This window comes from Castor canadensis, chromosome 2 (assembly GCF_047511655.1).
Source record: "Castor canadensis chromosome 2, mCasCan1.hap1v2, whole genome shotgun sequence".
NCBI lineage: Eukaryota > Metazoa > Chordata > Mammalia > Rodentia > Castoridae > Castor > Castor canadensis.
Window position 1 is genome coordinate 63,933,157 of NC_133387.1, and position 23,742 is coordinate 63,956,898.

General features: G+C 41.7%; 1 protein-coding gene across 6 annotated transcripts in view; it reads left to right on the forward strand.

Annotated features, from left to right (window-relative positions):
* Positions 1–14,857, forward strand: part of Magi2 (membrane associated guanylate kinase, WW and PDZ domain containing 2) — a 1,413,820-nt gene extending 1,398,963 nt beyond the window's left edge. For 2 of the 6 annotated variants that reach the window (XM_074064888.1, XM_074064889.1), the window contains one exon: positions 12,769–14,857. In XM_074064888.1, coding sequence (XP_073920989.1) covers positions 12,769–13,361 — 593 coding nt within the window. In that variant the 3' untranslated portion in view covers positions 13,362–14,857. Of the gene's footprint in view, positions 1–9,217; positions 12,581–12,768 lie in introns of those variants that run through there. The other 4 variants (XM_074064891.1, XM_074064890.1, XM_074064892.1 and 1 more) reach the window with 3 other exon arrangements.
* Positions 14,858–23,742: the final 8,885 nt, after the last annotated feature.

Below are 23,742 nucleotides of genomic sequence, written 5' to 3' on the forward strand. Positions count from 1 at the left end.
AGGCCCAGAAAAAACACCAGAAAGATTTATACACTGCAGTATTAACTACAGTTAGATATCATGGCTCAGGTCAGAGGTGATTTTTATCATTTTTAAAATTTCTATCATTTTTACATTTACTCACATGTGTGTACATTGTTTGGGCCACTTCCCCCCCACCCCATACCCCCACCCACTCTTATTTTTCTTTCTTTTGTTTCTAGTTCTCTGAAATTTCCCTGTTTACTAAAATAAACCTATATCACTTTAGTAGTCAGAAAAAATATAATAAAAAAAACCCATGATGGATTCTAATTGCCCCAACATTTAAAAACGAAGCTCTAAGTTATTTGATTGCATTGTTGATGGTGTTTGATGGATCTGCACATTCTATACTTGTTTTTCTTTATAATTGTCCTGGGGCACTAATTTACACACTGAGGTCTTGACCTCCTCATTTCACATTTATAAAGTGTACTAATTAGTGTAAATTCCTTCCATTTGCATCCCATCTCTCCCTTCTATGGATGCTGGGAGCTCAGCGCTTTCACAGGTGAGACTCCTGGAGCAATTATGCTGTCTTCTTCCAACAATGACGCTACAGAGCTGTGATTTAACATCTGGCTCTTGGCTCCCATCAGAGGTAGAAATACAGAGCAGGCCTGAGAAGCACATTTCTGCATCTTTTAAAAAACTACTGCCAAAGATGGCGTCTGTTATTTGGTTCATGACCCTTTCTCTGGAGATCCTATCCATAGATTCTCCTTGTATGCATTCCCAGGAAGTCTGATTTCCATGATGGCCAGGTATAATTCCTGTCAGGAGATTGTGGGATGAGGTCATTTTTCTTGTTTTCTTCTTACCTTTGCTGCTGGGAAGCTTAGAATCAAATGTTGTGTTCAATTAAGGTAACTTCCTTTACCAAGGTTTTCTATCTTGTTGAATAGTACCACCATCTGTCTATCTTTCTGAAGCCAGAAACCCAGACAACACTCTAGAATATTCTGTCTCCTCAGAGCAATGACCAAATGAGGAAGTTCAGGAAGTGCTGCTCCAAATTTGATCCAGGAGTGTGCTGAGTGCTTTTAACTGAGGACACTTGGGGAGAGCAGATACAGGCAGAGGCTTTCTCTGGGCTTCCCTTATCAGCCTAAAAACAGAACCCTCCTGTCCCCAGGAATTTCATAAAACCAGGGGGATTGACTCAGATCATAGGAGAGGAGACAGGAGGTCAACCCCACAGCCAGACTTTGAGGCCCTGTTCATCTTTTCTGAAAATCTTTGATTCTCCCCAAGATGCCTACAAGCCCCTTTTTCTCTCCCTCGTGAAGAGAGTATATAAACCTCTAGATTTCCGTTTGGGGGATCTGCTCTTCGGTCATGGGAGGCCCTCATGCGTGTGATAAACTGTACACCTCTTTCCCCGGTAGTCTGCCTGTTGCCCGTTTATTCACAGACTCCGTTCTGGAAGCCTCAGAGAGTAGTCTTCGCTACACAATCTTGGAGCTTTTGTCTTCTGAATCTCTCCCCAGTCTGCCCACCTCTCTGTAGTCCTAAAATCACTTTTGTTTTGTTTTGTTTTTTTTTAACATTTTATTTATTTATTTTTTATTCATATGTGCATACAAGGCTTGGTTCATTTCTCCCCCCTGCCCCCACCCCCTCCCTTACCACCCACTCCACCCCCTCCCGCTCCCCACCTCAATACCCAGCAGAAACTATTTTGTCCTTATCTCTAATTTTGTTGTAGAGAGAGTATAAGCAATAATAGGAAGGAACAAGGGGTTTTGCTGGTTGAGATAAGGATAGCTATACAGGGCATTGACTCACATTGATTTCCTGTGCGTGGGTGTTACCTTCTAGGTTAATTCTTTTTGTTCTAACCTTTTCTCTAGTTCCTGGTCCCCTTTTCCTATTGGCCTCAGTTGCTTTAAGGTATCTGCTTTAGTTTCTCTGCATTAAGGGCAACAAATGCTAGCTAGTTTTTTAGGTGTCTTACCTATCCTCACCCCTCCCTTGTGTGCTCTAGCTTTTATCATGTGCTCATTGTCCAATCCCCTTGTTGTGTTTGCCCTTGATCTAATGTCCACATATGAGGGAGAACATACGATTTTTGGTCTTTTGAGCCAGGCTAACCTCACTCAGAATGATGTTCTCCAATTCCATCCATTTACCAGCGAATGATAACATTTCGTTCTTCTTCATGGCTGCATAAAATTCCATTGTGTATAGATACCACATTTTCTTAATCCATTCGTCAGTGCTGGGGCATCTTGGCTGTTTCCATAACTTGGCTATTGTAAATAGTGCCGCAATAAACATGGATGTGCAGGTGCCTCTGGAGTAACAGTCTTTTGGGTATATCCCCAAGAGTGGTATTGCTGGATCAAATGGTAGATCGATGTCCAGCTTTTTAAGTAGCCTCCAGATTTTTTTCCAGAGTGGTTGTACTAGTCTACATTCCCACCAACAGTGTAAGAGGGTTCCTTTTTCCCCGCATCCTCGCCAACACCTGTTGTTGGTGGTGTTGCTGATGATGGCTATTCTAACAGGGGTGAGGTGGAATCTTAGTGTGGTTTTAATTTGCATTTCCTTTATTGCTAGAGATGGTGAGCATTTTTTCATGTGTTTTCTGGCCATTTGAATTTCTTCTTTTGAGAAAGTTCTGTTTAGTTCACATGCCCATTTCTTTATTGGTTCATTAGTTTTGGGAGAATTTAGTTTTTTAAGTTCCCTGTATATTCTGGTTATCAGTCCTTTGTCTGATGTATAATTGGCAAATATTTTCTCCCACTCTGTGGGTGTTCTCTTCAGTTTAGAGACAATTTCTTTTGATGAACAGAAGCTTTTTAGTTTTATTAGGTCCCATTTATCTATGCTATCTCTTAGTTGCTGTGCTGCTGGGGTTTCATTGAGAAAGTTCTTACCTATACCTACTAACTCCAGAGTATTTCCTACTCTTTCTTGTATCAACTTAAGAGTTTGGGGTCTGATATTAAGATCCTTGATCCATTTTGAGTTAATCTTGGTATAGGGTGATATACATGGATCTAGTTTCAGTTTTTTTTTTTTTTGCAGCAGACAGGGCTGTATTTCTGTGATGAACAGCATGTTCCTTGAAAAGCTTTGATATTAAAAGTGCCTTCTAAAGATTAAAATAAAACCACTTTAATTCAGATTCTTCTAACTCTGAACTCAAAATCCATTATCAGTTTCATGGGACTGAGGCTTATCTTAGTCCATTGGTGAGCAACATGGGGGGAGGTTACTAAGGAAATAGGGATGAAAACATTTGTAAAAGGTATGACCAACTTAAAAAGACTTCATCATCCAGACTTGAAAACATTTTATCAGCGCTGTTGGTTTTTTTCCCTATTGAAAAATTGAAATATAATGTATATGCAGTAAAATTCCTTTTAGTGTATAATTCTGAGATTCAAAAACAACACACAGTTATATAATCACTATTATAATCAAGATATAGAACCTAACATTCTGTCATTCTCCATACTATACCTCCTCCCACACGAGCTCCTGGAAACTACTAATCAGTTTTCTGTTCCTATTCTCTATCTGAGAATATCATACAAATGGAATCTTATATTCTGTCACCTTCTGAATCAGGCTTCTTTCATTTTCCATCTGAGGCTCACTCATGTTCTTGAGGGTATAAGTAATTTGTTCTGCTTCTGGGCTGAGTACTAGTCCATTGTATTACAATGATTTACCCAAGCATCAGTGAAAGAACATTTGGGTAGTTTCCAGCTGGAGGTGACAATGAATAATGCCACATAAAGATTTTTGTGTGAGCATAAGTATTTATCTCACTCAGACACCTCAGAGTGGGAATGCTGGGCTCAATGGTGAATAAGTGTCAATCTTTTTAAGGGAATTTTCCATGGCTTTAATTTACAATTGTAAAAGGCTCTGCCACTGCTAAGATTTTAAAATTCAAAAGAAGCTTACAACTGTAAGGGATAGCTTGGCCCGAGGGGTGGGGGTGGTGGTGGGGGCATGCTGTAGAAAAAGAGACAGACTAATCTGAAATGCATACACTAGAAAAGTTGCATGGCACTTGAAAGTCCCAATAGTTTCTTTCCCTACTTCCTGGCCTGCCTCACTAATACTCGAAAATAACCTATAACCAAGTGTTCCCTGGCTTCCTCCTCTTTCTACTATCTGAGAGATTTTGGCATTAAAATTGGGGCTTTGAGAAACACTACCTCTACAGGTGGTTTTCAAGCTGTTTTGTTAGCTCAGCATCCCAAGGAATGGCCTAAGGGCCACCGTGGGTGGAAATAGACACAGAAGGGTTTGGATTCACCACCACCCAACCAAAGCAACTTCATTTTCATCTGTTTTACATACTGGCTCTCATTTAAGAGTTTACTTGAAAAGGAGGTGTGTTACTTTCCCAAAAAAGTTTGAAAACCACTGCCTCAAAAGCTTTAAGCACCATTCAGACTCTTAGAACCTGCTCGAAATAAATGAAACAGGGTATTTCTCATATATTCTCTAATGCAAATATTTTACTGATTTGAATTGGTCCCTGGGTATCCCCACATCTCCAGACCAATCTGAATTATCAAATTTTTTGCCTGTAGAAAAATAGAGCTGAGTGTCCTACCTTGTGCTCTATGACACACCTCTAAGTTTGCTAAAACTTGCCACAAGATAGTGACTCTCCTGAGCCTTTGGAAGTTCAGGAAAAGCTGGGGTCTTCAGACCATCATTTTCACAGTTACTCTACCGAACCATCTGTGCAGGACACTTTCTTCTGTGTGCTCCGATGTAGAAAAGGTTGGAAAGCACTAGAATAGAGTTATGGTTTGGCCTTAGGCTCTGGAATTATGTAGTCAGTTGTGCTGACTCTCACTTACAAGATGGGTGGCCCTGGCAAATTGCTTAATTTATGGAAGCCTCGGTTCTCTAACCTGTGCAATGAGGTAATAGCACCACAGTTCTTGGAACTGTTGTGAGCATTACGAGGTATGTATATGATATGCACAGCACAGTTCTAATTCATGCAAAGCACTCAGTAAATAGTAGCCCCAGCAGCATCTGGATTTGCCTTTAGCTATGGAAGAACTAAGATTGCCACAGATTTTCGGCTGTGCCTTAGATGATTATGCTTCCAAAATGAATGTAAACATGATGCTCCAAAAAACAAATGTGGTCACCACTTAAAAAGTTCTTAATATTTATAATACCTACTTTACACATCTTCCATAATAAATGTGAGATAAATACATGCTCAAAGGCCATTAACAATGGCCCTAGGCTAGAAATAATGCTTCAGAAAGAGCAGAAATATAGAAAAGTAATTAATTTGTTCCAAAAATTTTTAAATGCACATTTTTCTATTTATATTGTGTTATAAAAAACAATCACCTGAGTGATGGTTGAACCATTCAAATTAACTATTATGGTTTGAACACAATCCCTAAAAAGATTTTTCTTTTGGACACCAAATGTTTTCACATTACTGTCCTTTTATCTACCCTAATCAATTCTCTATTTTCCTACAATATTCTAAATTAGAAGAAAATAGATTCTAATACAACCACCTCAATATTCTCTAACCCCAGCCAGCTGTAGGTCTCAACAGGAAAAGCTTATAGCTCAAAGTAACACCAAATCCATGGATCTCTTTACAAGATCATTTTATTCATTCAGCAGTAAAAGTGTTTGTGTCTAAAACTCAGTGATTCCAATGTCTAATATGAGTATTTTCAATTAAATCCTGGTTCAAGGAGCAGCACTAAGAGGAATAGTTAAAATACATTCAAACCCTGGTACCAACAAATTTTCCGATTGTTTATTTCTTGTTTGTTTTTTATAGAGCTAGGGATTGAACCCAGGGCCTCACACATTCGAGGCAAGAGAATGTTCTTTGATTCCAGCTCATACTTCCAGCATTTTCACAAACCAGTGTGCTACCCATAGTGATTATCCTGCTGAGACCAAGATTCAAATGCAAAGGGCATTGCAGAGTCTCCTTGAGAAATACCAGTAGGTCTGCTGTTGACAATTGCTTTAGAGGGGAGTCTCTGTTCAGCACCCCGAAAGAAGAGATGAGTCTCCAGTTCTCAATCAGAATACTAAATGGCAAAGGCAGACACCTAGTGACAGTGTTTCAGCTGACTTTTCATAGTATCATCCAACTCAGAAAGCCATTCAATGGTAATGTCTGCTCCCTGACGTATCAGCCATGTGTCCTTGGACAAGTTACTTAACCTTGGTGTCTGTTTCTTCGTCTATAAAATGTGTCAGTTTCCATGTGTTTATGTGAGGTAATGCATCTCAAGGACTTAGAAGAGACTCTGGCCCCTCATCAGTACCTCATCAATGTTGCTATTGCTATTAGTAGTACCAATACCAATACTATTATTATCTTCTTGATTGTCCTATCCAAAAGGCGCTCGCTGGCTGGCTCTAGGTCTGAGCCCTGTACTAAAAGCAGTGTAAGAATCCTTATTCAGGGTCCGGCCAAGCTGGAAGCCCTACAGCTATTGGTGGAGTGTGGTGCAGGTGACAGGCCCTTTTCTCTTGCCACAGCTCTGGCTCTCTTGTAAAGGTTTCTCCCTTAGTCTTCAGTTCAAGACAAAATTAGGTCCTCCTTGATTTGAGTTATGCTTTCTTCATCTGTTCAAAATTTTTTTTGAAGATAAGAGCCATCTGGAAAAGCCAATAATACAGATAATTATTTGCTGCAATGAGCAGCGTAGTCCTAGTAGGTCAGCTCCCTGATTACTGTCATTTGAGTTATAGTTCATTAAATAAACAAGCAATTGAAACACAGTTCCTATATAGGAGGTTTTCTATCTTAGCATATTAAGTGAAAGGAGTACATTTTATTTTTAAATATTGTTGAACTCCTACAAGGTAATTTAAGAAACCATATATCTTTTAACTAAAAAATAATTATGCATGTGTAATCTGTGTCAGTTTATATGCTAATAATATGTATTTATGTATTAATTAGTCCATGTTCTAGGAGAGATAAGACCTTGGTAGATATGACAAGGAATCAAGGTGGTTCCTGCTTGTAATCTCAGCTGCTCAGGAGGCAGGGGCAGGAAAATCAAGATCCAAGACAGCCTAGGCAAAAGCAGAGACCATCTCGCAAAAATAAACTAAAAGCAATGGGACTGGGGCATGGTGCAAGAGGAAGAGAACTTGCTTAGCAAGCATAAGGCCCTGAGTTCAATTCCCAGTTTCACCAAAAGAAAAAGAAAGACATGATAATAAGCGGAAGGGTAAGAAGCTTGATCCTAACTTAGGAGAGGGACTGGCATCTCCACAATGGAACGTAAGATATTTAGGGTCTATCTTACTTGTGTCTTCATCAGGACATCTCTAGCCCAGTGGTTGATGAATCCCTAAGGAAGCTCCTTTCATCAAAACTATTGCATACTTATAGTTGATAAAATTAACAAGGGAAAGACACACATAAAAGTTGAGGCAACCTGAGTTGTGCCTTGGAACTAAAGCTTCTCTCTGTCCCTCTCTATTCCACTGGTCACCAAGGAAAGCTTTGTTTCTTGTGACTGGCTTCCTTCTTCAACACTCTTCACCCAAACTTAGTTATTTCCTCTCTCACTTCAAATACATATTACCATTTCACTACCATCCTCCCTCTCAAAACTGATAAAAGTCACAGACACAAATCTGCTTTTGACAGATTATAATTCAAATGAAAATATTTTGCCCTGAAGTGTTTCTTAAGTAGGCATTTGGTTTCAGGTCTTGTATTTCTATTTGTGGAGTAGATTTATTTATTCATCAAGCACTTATTTTTGTGTCAAGCTCTATGTTGGTTATTAAGTACACAGTGATAAACAAGACCAATGTGGTCATTGCTTTCATGAAACTAGTACTAGTGTTTGAGACTGATGTTAATCAAATAAATGAACAAATATATCATTACAAACTATAAGTAGTACAAGGAAATAAAAACAGGATGCTGTTGAGGAGGGTAGAATATCTACTGAAGACTGGAGTTCTCTGGGGTGACATTCGGGTGTCCTAAAGGATGAAAAAGAACTCACCACACAAACAGTTGGAAGGAAAACCTCCAGCAGCAACAGAGTCAACAGTGGCATCCCAGAATAGAAAATAAACTTGACACTTTTGAGGAACTAAACAGAGAGAGGGTGTTGAACAGGATGATCGGAGATAAAGCTGGGAAGGATGGCAGGCCTAGGCCATGCAGTCTTGTGTAAACTATGTTAATAATTTTGGATTTTAATCTAAGAAAGTGAGAATCCACTGAGAGTTTTAAGCAAGAAATAGCATGGTCTAATTTATGTCTCAAAGAGATTGTTGCAACTGGTATGGAAACCCACTGGAAGTGGGCAGGTGTGGAAGAAACTAGAAGAGTGAGAAATGCTAATTAACCTTAGTTAGGTTAACTAGGTTGGTTGTCCTGGGGTAGGCGCATGGTTCACAGTATACTTCACTTCTCTTTGCTGAGAAGCATTGAAATTCATTTTTGAAATTTATGTCTTAATAGTCTCCCAGAGTATTTATAAAAGACATCCACAGTATAGCCTTATTTTAACTACAATTGTCTTGAGCATTCCACGCTGGCTGCCTCATTCCAGGAACTTCTTTGGATCTTGAACTGTAGTGGTGAATGTGAAAGTGAAGACAAGACAGACGATAGAGTCCACATACATTTGAAGATAAGACTAATTAAGATGGGCAGGTACATTGTATCTGTGAGGTAAGGGAGAGAAAGGATTCAAGATGACTCCATGTGATGCTTGTACCTTTCACCAAGATGAAGAAATAAGGTAGAGTGTAGAATAGGCTTGGGGAGGAAAGATTTCTATTGTGGACTTGTGACACCAAAGGTGCTAATGAACTCTCCAAATAGAGATACCAAGAAGGCAGGTGAATCTGTTATAAGCTCTATGCTTAGCACTCAACAGGAACATTTGGGAGTGTTGTACAAAACCTATATGCATAGGCAAGAACACCTAGAAAAGCCTATGAAGAAATAAAATTACCTAAGATCAAACTCTAAGGTAGACAGAGAAAAGAAGAGGAAACCGCAAAGTAAACTGAGAAGTAATTGCCAGAAAGGTAGAGAGAGGTAGGGTGAAGAGCAGGAGACTGGGGTGTCACAAAGCTAAGAGTCTAGTTTGTTTCTGAAAGTACTTGGCTGTGTGAGAATGTGGTGAGAAAAATTATTTAGATGAATACATAGAGTGTTCTCTGATTTTATCAACAGAAAGATCCTTGACCTTGGCAAGAACAGTTTCACTGAGGTGGGAGTGGAAGAGCGCTGGCTGAGGAAGCCAGTTTGGAAGAAAAGCCATTTTCCCTTTCGTTTCGGCCACTGGGCCTGGGGACAATGTATTAACAAAGGGTCTACAGAAATCCCAGGCCAAATGTGGTTGATTTTGTCTTTCTAGAATGCATCTCTGTTATTTCTAACTTTAGCTAGTACATCTCAGATAGAAAAGATACTGTGGAGCACATTTTCCTCAGCTGTCACTTCAGAAATGAACACGGTCACACACTTTCGTCAACGAAAGAGTGAAAAGAAAGAAGAAGGGAAGCAGGCTGGCATGAAGGGGAAAAAAGAAAACAAACATGGTCTGAAGGAATCAGAACTAAGATTTCATGAAAACCAGCATTTGAAAAGTTAGAAGGGCTCCTCCTGTCCCCATTCATGTCACCTTGATGAGGAAGGTGATAGAGCCAAGTGGGTAACTACTGAAGAGGCCCTCAGTGCTTTGTGGAATGCTACCGACTCATGCCTACGTGGACACTACACTGATCTGCAGAGATCCTTTGCACAAAAATGAGAAATACTACACCGTGCGCAAATGTCCATCTTTTAAATCGTTTTACTTTATGATGCAGTTAATTTTCATTTCAGATTAATATTCTTAAGAAGCCATGGTTTAGAACATTTAGCTTTCAGTTTCTCCCACTGTTAAGTATTTAATGATCTAAAAACAAACTCTTAAAATCTCTTTATAATAAGAGGGATCCCTTTCAAATTCACCTCTCTCGTTTATTATATGGAGAATCCCAGGTGGTAGGCAAGAATAAAGAAAGAGAAGAGAGTATCCCTGTATTTCAGGGACAATTTGAGGTCAGCTGATGATGGCTTTTTACATGTGTGGTTTAATATTTTTCATCTTCCTGGATGGAAACTCTCCAGTTCCATAGCAAACATGTGGTAGGTGAGATGTTCAGGAAATGCTAAGTGTTCTGTTTAGTAACAGGATCCAGCTCCTATTGGTCAGCAGAGGCCACTAAGCATGTCTATTTCACATGCTTTGATTCTATTTGCAAGGCCACAGCTTGGGACAATTTTCTCAATAAGTAAAAACATTAAAGAAACCCCAAATTTTACTCCTGGCGGCCCATTTTGTAATTGTGGTCAAGTTATTTAACGTCTCTCTGCTTCAATTCTTCCTTCAGGAAATGGTATGAATAATATCAGCCTTCTCCCTGTGTCGCAGAAGTAATTTAAACCCAGCTAATTGACTCTACCATATGTGATGAAATGGTGGGGAAAGGAGCTATTAAAATGTGAAATATCATTACTGTGGTCCATGTCAGAGATTACCACTGTGTGAACTACCCTACAATTAGGCCTTTTGAAGACTGCTTTTGGGTTTTGTTATTGTTTTGTGTTTTATTGGCAATGCTAGAGTTTGAACTCAGGGCCTTGCACTTACCCGGCAAGTGCTCTACCACTTGAGCCATGCTCCCAGCCCTGAAGACCACTTTTAATCCCTTAAAGCAACATCTTCCTTTATTGGTGGACTTGCCACTATCACGTGTTAGTTTGATTTTGAACTCTACCATAACCAAAAGTAGGACATATTCTTATTTTCATTGAACACATTTGCATTGATTTCAAAATATTCCTGAGGTAACCAAGGATACTTGAAGTAAAGTAGAAACACACCTGGGAATCATATCACATGGAATGATTGACCTAATGCACTTAACCTGCAAATGTGTTTGTTAACATGGTGGCTTTCACGGGAGCCCAATCCGTAAGTAGGCAACCATGGCACACACAGAAGAAGAGTATAACTGAACTATGTGCAAACTGAACCATAGCCTTCCTTTTGGAAGGTGCTTTTCCCTTAAAAGATGTAGGTCTCACATTCATGAGGTTGTACATTTTATTTCCATCTTATAAAGAAAGAAAGAGGTTCAGAGAGATCTACTGTTGGTCCAAAATCACATTGCTGGTAGATAAAAGTCAGAGGCATGATTAGATTCCAGGTCTTCTGATGTTTCTCTAGGATTTTTTACTCACTATGCAAAAATGATTATGAACATCAGTCTATGGAGAGAAGGAAGATAACAATGTGCTAACTACTCCATTCAAATTTCACATCAAAGGAGAAACTTTTTTTATATATAGCTGATTTGGTATCCTAAAGGTGGTCAGAATTACTGGAAAAACCAACTCTACTGCCCTCTTCCTCTTCTTCCTTCTTTATAAATCAATATCAAAGGTGCCACAAAAGAATCCTCAACTTTAAAACAAAGTAGACCTTTGACACTCATGGACTGGATACATACATGGAACCCTGATGGTCTCTGCCTCACTGCCTATGATTCAATTTCCAGTCTCTGTAACAGTGGCAGAACCTCCCTCAGTATCTGAGGGATTCAGCCCCACAAAATTAAAATGTGAATGTGTTTTCATTGTTTCCTTCCTCATGACTATATACCAATTCTTGAGAGGAAAGTTACAAAATTTGAAGATTTCCAAAGGTCATGAGACATTCCTCACAAGTATCAAGTATCAAGAGTTCAATACATTGAATTTCCCCGCTTTAATGTTGCCCTAATGGCCAGAAACTCAAGGGTAAGGTTATTGCTCGTGGTGGTAACAAACTCATCCCAATTCCTAACATTTCTGCTCTTCTACTGGCTTCTCACAAGCATTTCCTTTTTTTAAAAGAAAAAGTCATTTCTCATTTTTATCATTCTGCTTTATATGTGTTTTGATGTTGTAAACTGTTTTAAATCCTTTTGGGAAGTGGACAGAGTTTAAATCCTAAATAAATATTGAAGCTAGTCTTCCTAGAAAGAATCATTTATCTTAGTTTAGGGGCTTTCCAGGTTGGAATTACAAAAAAAGAATTAAAGACAATGATTTTTGTTTTTTTAAAGGCAAGAATGATAGTTTTTACATGAATTTATCCAAATTTTGAGATTATCTGGCAGTAGCTAAGAATATGCTTTGAGTGACACCTAATGGTAGAGGAAGCTGCTCTCCCATCTACTTCAAAGAGGAACTCAGAGCAGTGTTTCTCAAATCTCGGCTCTCAACCGTCTTCTTTAGAATCGCCTGGGTGCCTGTTAAAAATACAGAGCAACATCTGGACCCTTTACTGCTTGCTGGGATCTCCCCGCCTGGTCCCTGGGCAATCTGTATTTTCACAACCACTCTGAGTTATCATTGCAATGTATCCTCCAGGTTGAGGGCCACTGCTAGAACTACTGCCAAGTCAGTGTTCACAAAGAACTGTCAGGCCTGATGACACTCTGCAAGTTAGACGGGCCAAGGAAAAGGGATTAGGCCAAGCCTTTGCATTGCGCTCCCTGGTCTGCAGTGGGGTTCAGGGTGGGGGTGGTGAGGGGCGCAGGGGAAAGGGAACTCCCCGGGGCGGAGCGGGACTGCCCTCTTGGCATTGAGGGTGGAAGCAGCCCTGGCTGCCTGTCCTTGTCCCTGGGAGGTGGCAGGAGTGGCGGGGCCTGCGCCGCGGGGCTCCTAACACCTGTGCTTGGTGTCCACAGACGAACCCAACTCCTGGAGCCCTGCCGCTGCCGCCTCCCCAGGCCTGCCGGAAGTAGGCGTCTCCGCGGACGACACCCTCTCTCCATTCTGTCCATCGCATCCCGCCCCACCCTCCGACCCTTCCCACCAGATAAGCCCAGACCCAACTTGGGATATCAAAAGGGAACACGACGTTAGGAAACCAAAGGAGCTTTCGGCCGGCGGCCAGAAGAAGCAGCGCCTCGGGGAGCAGGGCGAGCGCTCGGCGAGTCCGCAGCGGGCCGCGCGGCCGAGGCTCGAGGAGGCGTCCGGCGGCCAGGGGCGGCCCGAGGCCGGCAGGCCCGGCTCGGAGGCCGGCGGGAAGGAGGCGTCCCGCGCCGCTCCCGGCCCCGGCCCGGGCCCCGAGCTCGGCCGCCGCGAGGGCCCCGGAGCTGCGGCTGCGTCCGCGGGCGCAGAGCGGCCGGGCGTGCGCGCGGGGCCCCGGCCAGGTCCGCGGCCCCCGGGGGGCGCCCCGGTGCGCAAGGCCGCGGTGGCGCCCGGGCCCTGGAAGGTGCCCGGCTCCGACAAGCTGCCCGGCGTCCTCAAGCCCGGCGCCTCGGCCGCCGGCAGATGAGCCCGAGGCCTCGAGCCGCCTCGCCGTTCTTCTTAGGTTCCGTCTCTCGGCTTTTTAATTTATTCTCACTGTCACACGCATAGATCCACGAGGCCCCAAGGCCTGGGCGCAGGGACGCGAGGTCCCACGTGTCCCGGGTATGGGCGGCATGGCGTCCACGCGCAGACCTGAACTGATCCTAAAGCCCCCGGCTCCATGGTGGGGGCTTTGGCAGCTATGGAAGAACCAAAATAACGTGAAGAACATCACAGAGAGACAGTGCAGTGTAGCTTTAGTACAAAAAAAAAAATTCACAAGAAAGAGAAAATAGTCCCCCCACTGCATGAAGGACTTGGATGTCATCCAAACTTCTATCAAGAAACTGGACAAGTTAAGAGCAATCACAAACTGGAATATCGCCTTAAAAATCAAACTGCACGGAGCAAGCTGAAATTGAGACAAGATTATATCTTTTAATTGATCTAAAGCGTTGTAAATAAAATGTTCTTGACATATCTAGACAGGGGTTAAAGGGTTTCTTTGAACCATTCAGAACTGTTTGCCCATGACACGTGTCCATGGCTCACCCCCGGCATCCATCACCCGTGTTAGCAGCGCCGTTCCCTGCGCACTGCAGGAGGAGTTAGAAATCTAGTGAATTCATTGGTGTGATGCCATTTTTACTGCCATTTCTGTGATCAAATCATATTTCTGTACGTTTTCAGTAGTAGGAAAAAAAGGGTTTAAAACATTGTATCTTAGGGAACAGTTTGCCATAAGTCAGAATTTTGTAGGCTTAGCGCATAGGTCTTAATTGACTTTTCTCTAAAATAAGAATTTTACAATTGAAACACCACAATCGGTTTAATCACGATTGGCAACGCTGCAGCTCCTTTATGAAAAGACTCTCCTATTTTCCCAGGCCAACAGACATGGCTTTTATCAGCAATGTTATATCTCACTTACTGTCTTATTTGAAACCCTCTCCATGACTCCATTTGCACTTTGACAGAGCAAAGTATTTGTCCTATATTTCTCAGATTAGAATGAATCTCGAATATTAAAAAAATCACTATTATAACTAATTTATTTTCATTAAAGAGTATGAGTCCTTAAAGCATTCCTTTCTGCTTATCTTTTTTCCCCCATTAGTTCTTTTATTTCCATTTGGTTTGCTTTTGTATTCTTTGCTAATTTTTTATTTCATTAGCAACCTGTAAGTGTTTCTATTTATTTTCATGGATCTATGATTGATCCCACAGTAAAATTCTAAAACCTCCTATTCTTCCCTGCTGCTTTAGTTTTCTTTGTAAAATATTAGCTTCAATGAATGATCCACTCGTACTTATTGTAACTACACTTATTAAGAGGCAGAATGTCTGAAGGCAATTTGTCTTTAATATGCTCTGTATACATGAAGCTTCATCCTTCCCATATTCTGCCCCTTACAGGAGTCTGAATGCAAGTAAGTCTCACCTCCCTGCCCTTGTAGTCAAATAAGTGAAAGGGGGAGAGCAGATCTATCACACAAGGTCACACACAACAGCCTCCTAGCTGACTCTTTCCCTCCCTTTGTCATTGCAGTAACCTGAGCACTAGCAATTTAACTTCCATCAGACATAGGAGCAGTTTAGTTGTTTGACAAGAGAATATGGTTGAAAGCCTCATGTGAAGGGTCTTGCAGCTTGTAAAAGCAATTTCCAAAAATGAAACCTGTTCATCATAAACAAAAGCACAAACACATGTAGCAGTTTATAATACTTTTGGTTTAATCTCAATTAGTCTTTCTCCCCTGGACTAGAAATCCAGTATAGTTTGCCATTAATTTATTGAATCTGGTTTTGGACAATGCTTCTGTAGTGTAGCTGCACGTCCTAGTACTGTATCCTCCGACCTTTATTTTCCATGTGTTACAAAAGGAAAAAAATTGAGATTACGTTTGTATAAACTCTAATTTGCACAGTTCACAGCTACTGCTTGTGCAGTAATTGCTTTATGCGGCTGTAATCCATAACCTGTGAAGACAGTACATCATCTAAATCCCATTCCAAATAATATTTCTGTGTAGTGTTAGCTGTGAATTTACCCTGTACAGCTGTATCTCTATAAATATAATTCCATGTATTAATAGTCACAGAAAGACTGTAAGTGAGCAACTATTTTTATGAAACGCACCACTATGGATAAATTAACTTTTACAGAAATCTTGTTTACTGTATGATATTCTAAAACACTGTCAAATAAAATATATATCCAAAAATCTTTCCTTTTTCTAACTGTATAAACTGTGTGTTAATTTGAAATAGATAATTCATTGGGGGGTGGGGGGCAACTCAGTTTAAAAGCTTCAGTTTTCATAGGTTTTTAAAGTATAAGTTTAATACTCCAAATAGGACTTGTAGAAACTTAAATCTGAATGCAGTGACATCACGTAGGAAAGACTGTTGACTTTTTTAGCACAAGTAAACAGAGTTTTCTCAGAGAAAATTCAGTTGGTACTTGACTGTCAGCTTACTACATCATTTTTGAAATGACAGTATTGGGCTGGGGATAGAAAACATGAGGCCCTGAGTTCAAACCCAAGTACCTCCAAAAAAATTGAAATGACAGTATGTTTCTGTTGCTTGCTACATTGATACTGTACCCTTTTTTTTCAAAAAAGATTTCAAGTATCAACAATAAATTCCATCACGTTTGTCCTTAAAATTCTGAAACTTTTTCATGAAAAATCCCAAGAAACTCATGTAGAAGCCAACGTGTAGTGAGCAGTAGTGAACAGCTCCCAAAAGAATGGCCAAATATAAATTTTGTAAATATTGCATGGACATTGATGATGCCAATCCTGCCATCAAGGAGTTTACAGTTCACAAGCACTGTTCTCAGCCCAAGTCCTGTCAAGACTTCTCAAATTTATGTCAGTAAGAGACCTACTTAAAATTCCCAACTGTCAATCTTTTACTCCAATGCTATATTTTTTAATTAACTACTAGACCATACATCACTTTTAGAAAAAAGAAGAGGTAACATGAAGTATGAAATCTAACACAAAGTTTAAAGTACTTGTCATAAATACATATAGTTTTTTATAAAGTAATTTAAGTATGGCCCAGTGCAAACGGAGAAAGCAAAAGACCTATAAAACAATACAGCTAACAAGATGGGGTACAAATATTAATTATACATAGAGTGACCATTTTAAAAGAAAAAATAAAAATGACTACAATACACAAATGATAAGAAACCAGAGATCTTGTCTCTGAACAAGAAACAGGCAGAAACAGGTGAGGCAAGCAAGTCACAAATTCAAGGGTCTCAAAAGGTCAGGGAGGAAAATCTGAAAAAGAGAAGGAAGCCAGGTGGGGAGTGGGCTGGGACCAACTTGTCCCTCTACTAAAGATGCTCTTTGGTGAAGGCCAATGTGAAACAAAACAGTCCTCCAGTTTCTAAGAGAAGAAAAGATGAGCTATTTGAAATTTGATGGTTTTTAAAGTTTAGCCTGGCTCATTTACATTTTTAAATAACTGAACAAGAAGACAAAACCACTACCATAACAAACTACTGCAGACCAAACCTAATGCCCACAACACTGATTTGCAGCTGTTGTACTGGAACAACAGCCAGGCCTGCCTCATAACACCCCTTGCTTATATCAGGGTCTCTGACACCATCCAGGCAGTCAATGTGCAGAGTTAAACAGGGTAAAACTGGTGGCTGCTGAGGTACACACAGGCCTGGAAAGGTCTCAGATGTGCTAAGCATGAGACTGTGCATCAGAAACCAACCTGCCATTCCCACAGCAGGGCAGTATGCCATGAAGCTCGCTCCACTGAAGCGTGCATGGAACCTGAACCTTCTGTGGAACGTTATACTCTTTCCAACAACTTGTCCCCAAATTGTGTAAGCTTGAGGTTTCCCAGAGTTGAATCTTCCCTGCCCTCTTGATATTAACCAAATTCACAGCAAAATATTCCAGTGACCTCATCACTCCAACAATAGGCTTGAACAAAGCTTTGTTTCTCAGCCACCAGAGTGTCAGACAGGATGCTTATAAAATCACAAAAGTGCCCTTCAAGTCTTAGAGCAGTGTGGCTTCCATGTGTAATGATAACTTCTGCATCACATCTCGTTCAAGTAGACCCACAATTAAATATGCAGAGGTTATGATTATAGTGGTAATATACAGTGGCAATAATAGCCTGGTTGGAGCCATTTGTGTACAAACAATAGAGTAACACCCTAGAATTAAACCAAACTCTTGCTGGGTATTTGGGAGTGGGTCACCCAGGCAAGTCAGTGATCAGCGACTTTACAGAAGCTCAAGCCTGTCCCCCGACACCTGAGGGAGACGGTAACTGGCACCCACGAGTGATAGTTGTGTCTCTTCCTAAGGGCTCTGAGAATTTGAGAGGATTTCTATCTGGAGAAGCTACCCTTTGGAAGGGGACTTCACCTGGAAGAACCCAGGACTCTGTGAAGCAATAAAATGGCTTTTATGACCTTTGATACTTCTACCCATGTAAAGGACCTGAAACCAGTCTAGAAGTGACTTTTCCCTACTTTGAGCTCAAAGGGAAGGAGCTGGGAGAGTGGAGGGAAACTGACTGTGGGGGTACAGCAGAGAATGGGGAGGTTAGAAACCCTGGAGGAGATGGAGGTAGGGAAGGGCTACAGACCACACACAAGGGTTGAAAGGTGGATACATTTTCCCACTATGGTAAAAAGAGAAGATAGCTATTTGGAGAAGCACTGGGGTGAGGGAGAGGTCAATTAAAGGAGTCCATTTTACATGCCAGCCATCTGCTCAGTTATCAGAAATCTGCTTGAAGTTCTGGAATGCAGAGGTGGCACTAGAAATGAGAAAACAATGAAAAGGTGTTCCTGGGAATATTGAACAAGAGAAAACAAACACAAATTAGGGGAAAATAAATGACTATAAACAAGTAACAGATCTAGAATTTAAGTCCATCGTTCGTTGAACAAATGAACTCTGTCCTAAAGACAAGTCTTCAAGGGGTTCAGAGGCAGAGTATGCTCTGCCTGGGTCTCCCTGGGGTGGCTCTTCACCTGTCCCGGGGCACACATGTGCAGGACTGCTTGAGTAACACTAAGACCACTGACCTCATTCCAGGGTCGAGAGCCAAGTACAAGGACAGAGGGGTTTACCTGCCATTAGAACAACCAAATCATTATTCTGGATTTACCTAGCATTAGAAGGACTGACTCATTACTCACGTATAGCAATTGAGCCTTCCAGAGGGATATGATAAATATTTCCATTTGGTCCTCACACTATGCAAGACAAAAGTGGGAAATACTACCTTTCCTGAGATAACATTGCTGGATGCCTCTAGGATTACATACACAAGGTCACACAGTTACTAAGTAGTACAGCACTCTGTTTCTAAATCCCAACCCAGGACCCTTTCTAATACACAAGAGGAAGTATGCAGAGAGAGCAAGGCCACCAAGTAGAAGGGGCCATGCACTGGGCAAAGCAGAGAGTCAGGAAGGTGGGGGACAGGAAGTGAAGATGAGGGCAAGGAGCTAGTGGACATCAGGAGATAGTGTTTTGATAGTTCTGAACAAGGAGCTTGGAGATTAACAGTTTTTACTGTCTAACAAACTACCCCAAAATTTAGTGACTTGAAGTGAGCTAGTGGACATCAGGAATGGGGGAGGTGTATCTATAGGGATTGTAGGGACTCGTAGACCACATAGCTAGATGGGACCTTAGAGGGAAGGAGACAAATGGTATAATTCCAAGTGTGAGCTCCTTCTGAATTGATGTGATAAAAATGACTCCTGAATAAAATGAAGCCAGGCATGGTGGTACACACCTATAATCCCAGCACTTGAAATACTTGTCTTAAGGCAAAGGAAACTTGCTGAGCCATTTGGGAGGAGACATGTCCTAGGCATCATGAATATATCCACAGGACTGTTAGCATGCAAAGAATGCTTTGTCACAAAAAGCAAAGACTGGGGAAATCTTAAAGTTATACCAGGAAAGAAATGAACCAATTCATTTTTCCAGTTCTTAACAAGCTAATAAAAGCTGCAATTGTTTCCACTGTAATGAACATGGAGTAAAGACAGAAATTCATAGAAAGAGTGCTTCAAAACCACTCTGTATACCACAGATAATCCCTCTACACTTTTCAAAACTTAAAGATGTGTGGGGATCATAAGACTGAGGGCATTATCCAAAAAGACCTGGGTCCTTGCTTTTTGAACAGGATTCCCAACTCTAGGCAGGCTTTTGTTGTGCCTTAAAGGGAGCTAAAGTAATTAAATGTAGCAGCTACAAGACAAAAGCTGAGAATACAGACATGTCCTAATACACATGTACACACACAGAGAACACAGACACCCACACGAGCGTACATACTTCCAAAGACTCTAATTGTGTGTGTGTGTGTGTGTGTGTGTGTATGGGTGTAGTACTAAGGTTTGAACTCAGGGCCTCACACTTCCTAGGCAGGCACTCTACAACTTGAGCCACTCCACCACATTTTAATATGTGACAAAATAACATAAATGTAGACAAAGACACATGGGTGGTTTATACTCAGTTTTAAAGCAGACACATGCATGGGCTGAGAGACAGCCGGGGATACACCATCTGAGCCTGACTCAGAGTAAACATTTTGTTATTATTATTAATTTAGAGGCTCATGAACATTCTTAGTGATGCTCTGGAACTCTCATTCAACAAATATCTGTAGGTGTTAGCTGTGTTCCAGGGACTGTGCATGGGGCTGGAGCTCCAGCAGTGACAAGCCTCGACATCCAGGTAGCAGTTCCACAGCTACATTCATGGCCTCATTACAACAGGTGCTCCAGCGAAAAGGGAGCCACAGCTGGATCTGACAATGCAGAGGGAACAGTCTGGGAAAGCTCCTCCTGGGGAAGCCAGGCTCTGAGAAAGCTGAGGACACTTGGGTGTCACACAGGTATACTCACAGTGGGAAGGCCTGGGAGGGTCCAAGTCTGAGGGAACAAGGGGTACCAAAGCCTGCTCTGATATGGAGCATGCACACCATGTTCTGGAAAACTCTTCAATCCCGGGCAAATCAGATGGTTTGGCCACTTAGAGGGAACAGTGCATGGCCCAGGTTGGCAAATCTAAGGACCAAATATAAGCCAGTCATCCAGGGCACAGAGGACAAGAGAGAACTGGCCAGCACGAGGCTGCTGCGAACCATGGACCCAGACCCTGCAGAGCCTAACGGGCCTCGGCCAGGACTTGACCTCCATTCAAAAGCAGCAGGAAGCCAATGATGGGTTTTAATTGGGCAGAACAACTTGATATGATGTAGTTTCCTTGTAAATAACCTTCTGGCCATGTCATGGAGGCAACACAGGAGATGAGAACTGTGTGGAAGACCACCAGTGTACCCCCTGCTCCCTGTCTTCAGTGTCTCTTCTTCCTCTCCAGCCTGTGCCCTCAGCTTCCCAGCCTTGCTTCAGCCCTCAGAGACTGCTGGCACCCAGCTCAGCCTCCATAAATGTCTGTCTTGGGCAGGTTGAGCCTTTTCCAGAAGGCTCAGGTGGCCTTGTTGTATTTCACAGCTCTGGGGAGAACTGGCTTAGGCAGATGTGGAGTCCACACACTAACCCACACTCTTATTTGATAGGTTCTCATCTAGATTTTCCCAACATCAAGGTGCGGATTGAAGAGCCATGTGTAAAGGTCAGTTAACTGTGCCTAGCATAGAAGTACTCAGTGAGTATTTGTTAAAGACTGGAGAATTAAAAAAAAAAAATATGTCCTCCTTTCTAAATCCAATAGTTTTCCTTTGGAAAGAATAGCTGCCTAGTCAGCATGGGCAGTTCGTGAGTTTTCTCAGGTTTGCAGCTGTGTCTACAAAACTCTGGCACAGCGGTCTGATATTTCTTGAGCACCACTTGAGATGAAAGCTAGCTTCTGGGGCTCTTCCAGGTGCTTTATCCAAAACAAGCCCAGTAATTATTCCCCAGTTATTCCCACTCATGCTCAGGCCCAGCCTTGCCCTGGAAGCCAACAGGGCTTGAGCAGACCTGACCCCAGCTCTTCCTTCAGGAAGGCAAGGTCAGCACCAGAGCCACGGTGAAGGGCAGGCCCTCTAATCCTAGCCCTCCTTGCTCACACCCCAGGGAAAGACTGTCTACTAATATCCTTGACTGAATTCTAGTACATTAGGTCCAGCTGGTCAGGGTTCCTTAGATAAACTTGGCCTTTTCCACTCTTAAGTGTTTGCTGGAAGCATGAAAGAGGTTCCTGTTAGTTCAGGGCCTAGATTGGTCCAGAATCCCTTTGTGTGTCTGCTGCAGTTCCCGCTTGACTTCCTTCCCAGGCGCCTTCACTCATGTTGAGCAGCTTTTAATAGAAGTACTTTTGGATGAATGATTCCAGTTGACATCAGCCTCGCAGCCCACACCAAGGCCCTGGTACTCACCTGCTGGCTCCTCTGACTGAAAGATGCCACCTGAGCTCTATGGGTGGCTTTTTAAGACCTGAGACCCCCCCCACCCACCACCATGGTCTGTTCTTTACAGCTTTCTCACCAGAAGAGGTAGTTATTCACAACCCAGTTTTTAAACATATTTTTACTCCGTATTTTTAATTTGGGTTAACAAATAAAGAGATTTTTTTTTCCTTAACCACTGCTACCATCAAGGAGTTAATGGCAGGGCTGGGCATGGTGGATATGCCTGGAATCCCAACTATACAGGAGGATCCCAGTCTGAGGTCAGTCCTGGCAAAAGGTAGAGACCCTATCAGAACAATTAAAAACTAAATAAGTAAAATAAAAAGAAGAAGAAAAGGATGAGGGCTTGGTGGGGTTAAAACATGAAGCAGGCATCTTGGACACACATACATATTAAGGGAGTGGGGACAGCAGGGGTGATTTTGTCCTGAGTTACCTGGACAAGATGCTTAAAACAGAAGCAGTGAATTGCCTGAATTATTGTCCTGTGACAAATAAGTCCCACACTGTACCAGGTGACAGGTCAAGAGCTATTGTTGAAGAGGTAGCTTTTCTTTCTCTAGCAACTCAGAGCCCCTCATCCTTTCTTTTCTGGTTCCCTCCTGGACCCTTGCTTCTGAAAGGACGGTCTGATCAAGCAGCCCTAGAACTCCCCAAGAGCTTGTTAGAAATGCAGGCTCCTTGGTACTAGCAGAAAAACTGATGTGAAGATCAAGGGAAGAGAGTAAAAGACTCAGATGAAAATCTGCCTAGCTACTCCCACTTGATTTTTCACAAAGGCACCCAAAACATACGATGGAGAAAAGACAACATCTTCAACAAATGTTGCTGGGGAAACTGGATATCTGCACGCAGGAAACTGAAACTACATCCATGTCTGTCCAAGTTATCTACTCACAGTGGATCGATTACCTTAATATAAGACCTGAAACTTTGAAACTATTCAGGAAAGAGCAGGAAATACCCTGGAACTTCTAGGCATAGGCAATAACTTCCTGAACAGAACTCCAAAGGCTTGGCAACTAAGATAAAGAATTGACAAAAGGGACTACATTAAACTAAAAAGCATCTGCACAGCAAAGAAAACAGTCAGCAGACTGAAGAGGCAGCCACAGAGTGGGAGAAAATCTGTGCCAGCTGTACCTCTGACGAGGGTTAATAACCAGAATAGACAGAGAGCTCAAAAAACTAAACTTCCAAAGAATCAATGACCCAATGAAGAAATGGGAAAATGAACTGAACAGAGCTTTTTCAAAGGAAGAAGTCCAAATGGCCAAAAAACATGAAGAAATGCTCAACATCCCTGGCCATAAAGGAAATGCAAATCAAATCCACACTAAGATTCCATCTCACCCCTGGTAGAATAGCTACCATCAAGAACACCACCAACAATAGGTGCTGGCAATGACTGGCGTGGGAAAGGAACCCTCATACATTGCTGGTGGAAATGTAAGCTAGTACAACCACTCTGGAAAACAGTATGGAGGCTTCTTAAAAACCTAAAAGTAGATCTGCCATATGATCCATCAATATCCTTGGGATATACCCAAAGGAATGTGAGTCAGGTTACAATAAAAACACCTGCACATCCATGTTTATTACAGTGCTATTCACAATAGCCAAGCTATGGAAACAGCCAAGATGCCCTACAACTGATGAATGGATTAAGAAAATGTGGTATTTATATACAATGGAATTTTATTCTGTCATAAAGAAGAATGAAATTTTGATATTTGCAAGTAATTAGATGGAACTGGAGAACATCATCTTAAGTGAGGTTAGCCAGGTTCAGAAAGTCAAAGGTTGCATGTTTTCTCTCATATGTAAAAGATAAATCCAATACAAATACAAGCATTATCATATATATATACATACATACAGAACATATTTCCAAAAGTGATACTATTAGAGGAGTATAAAGGAAAAGGAAA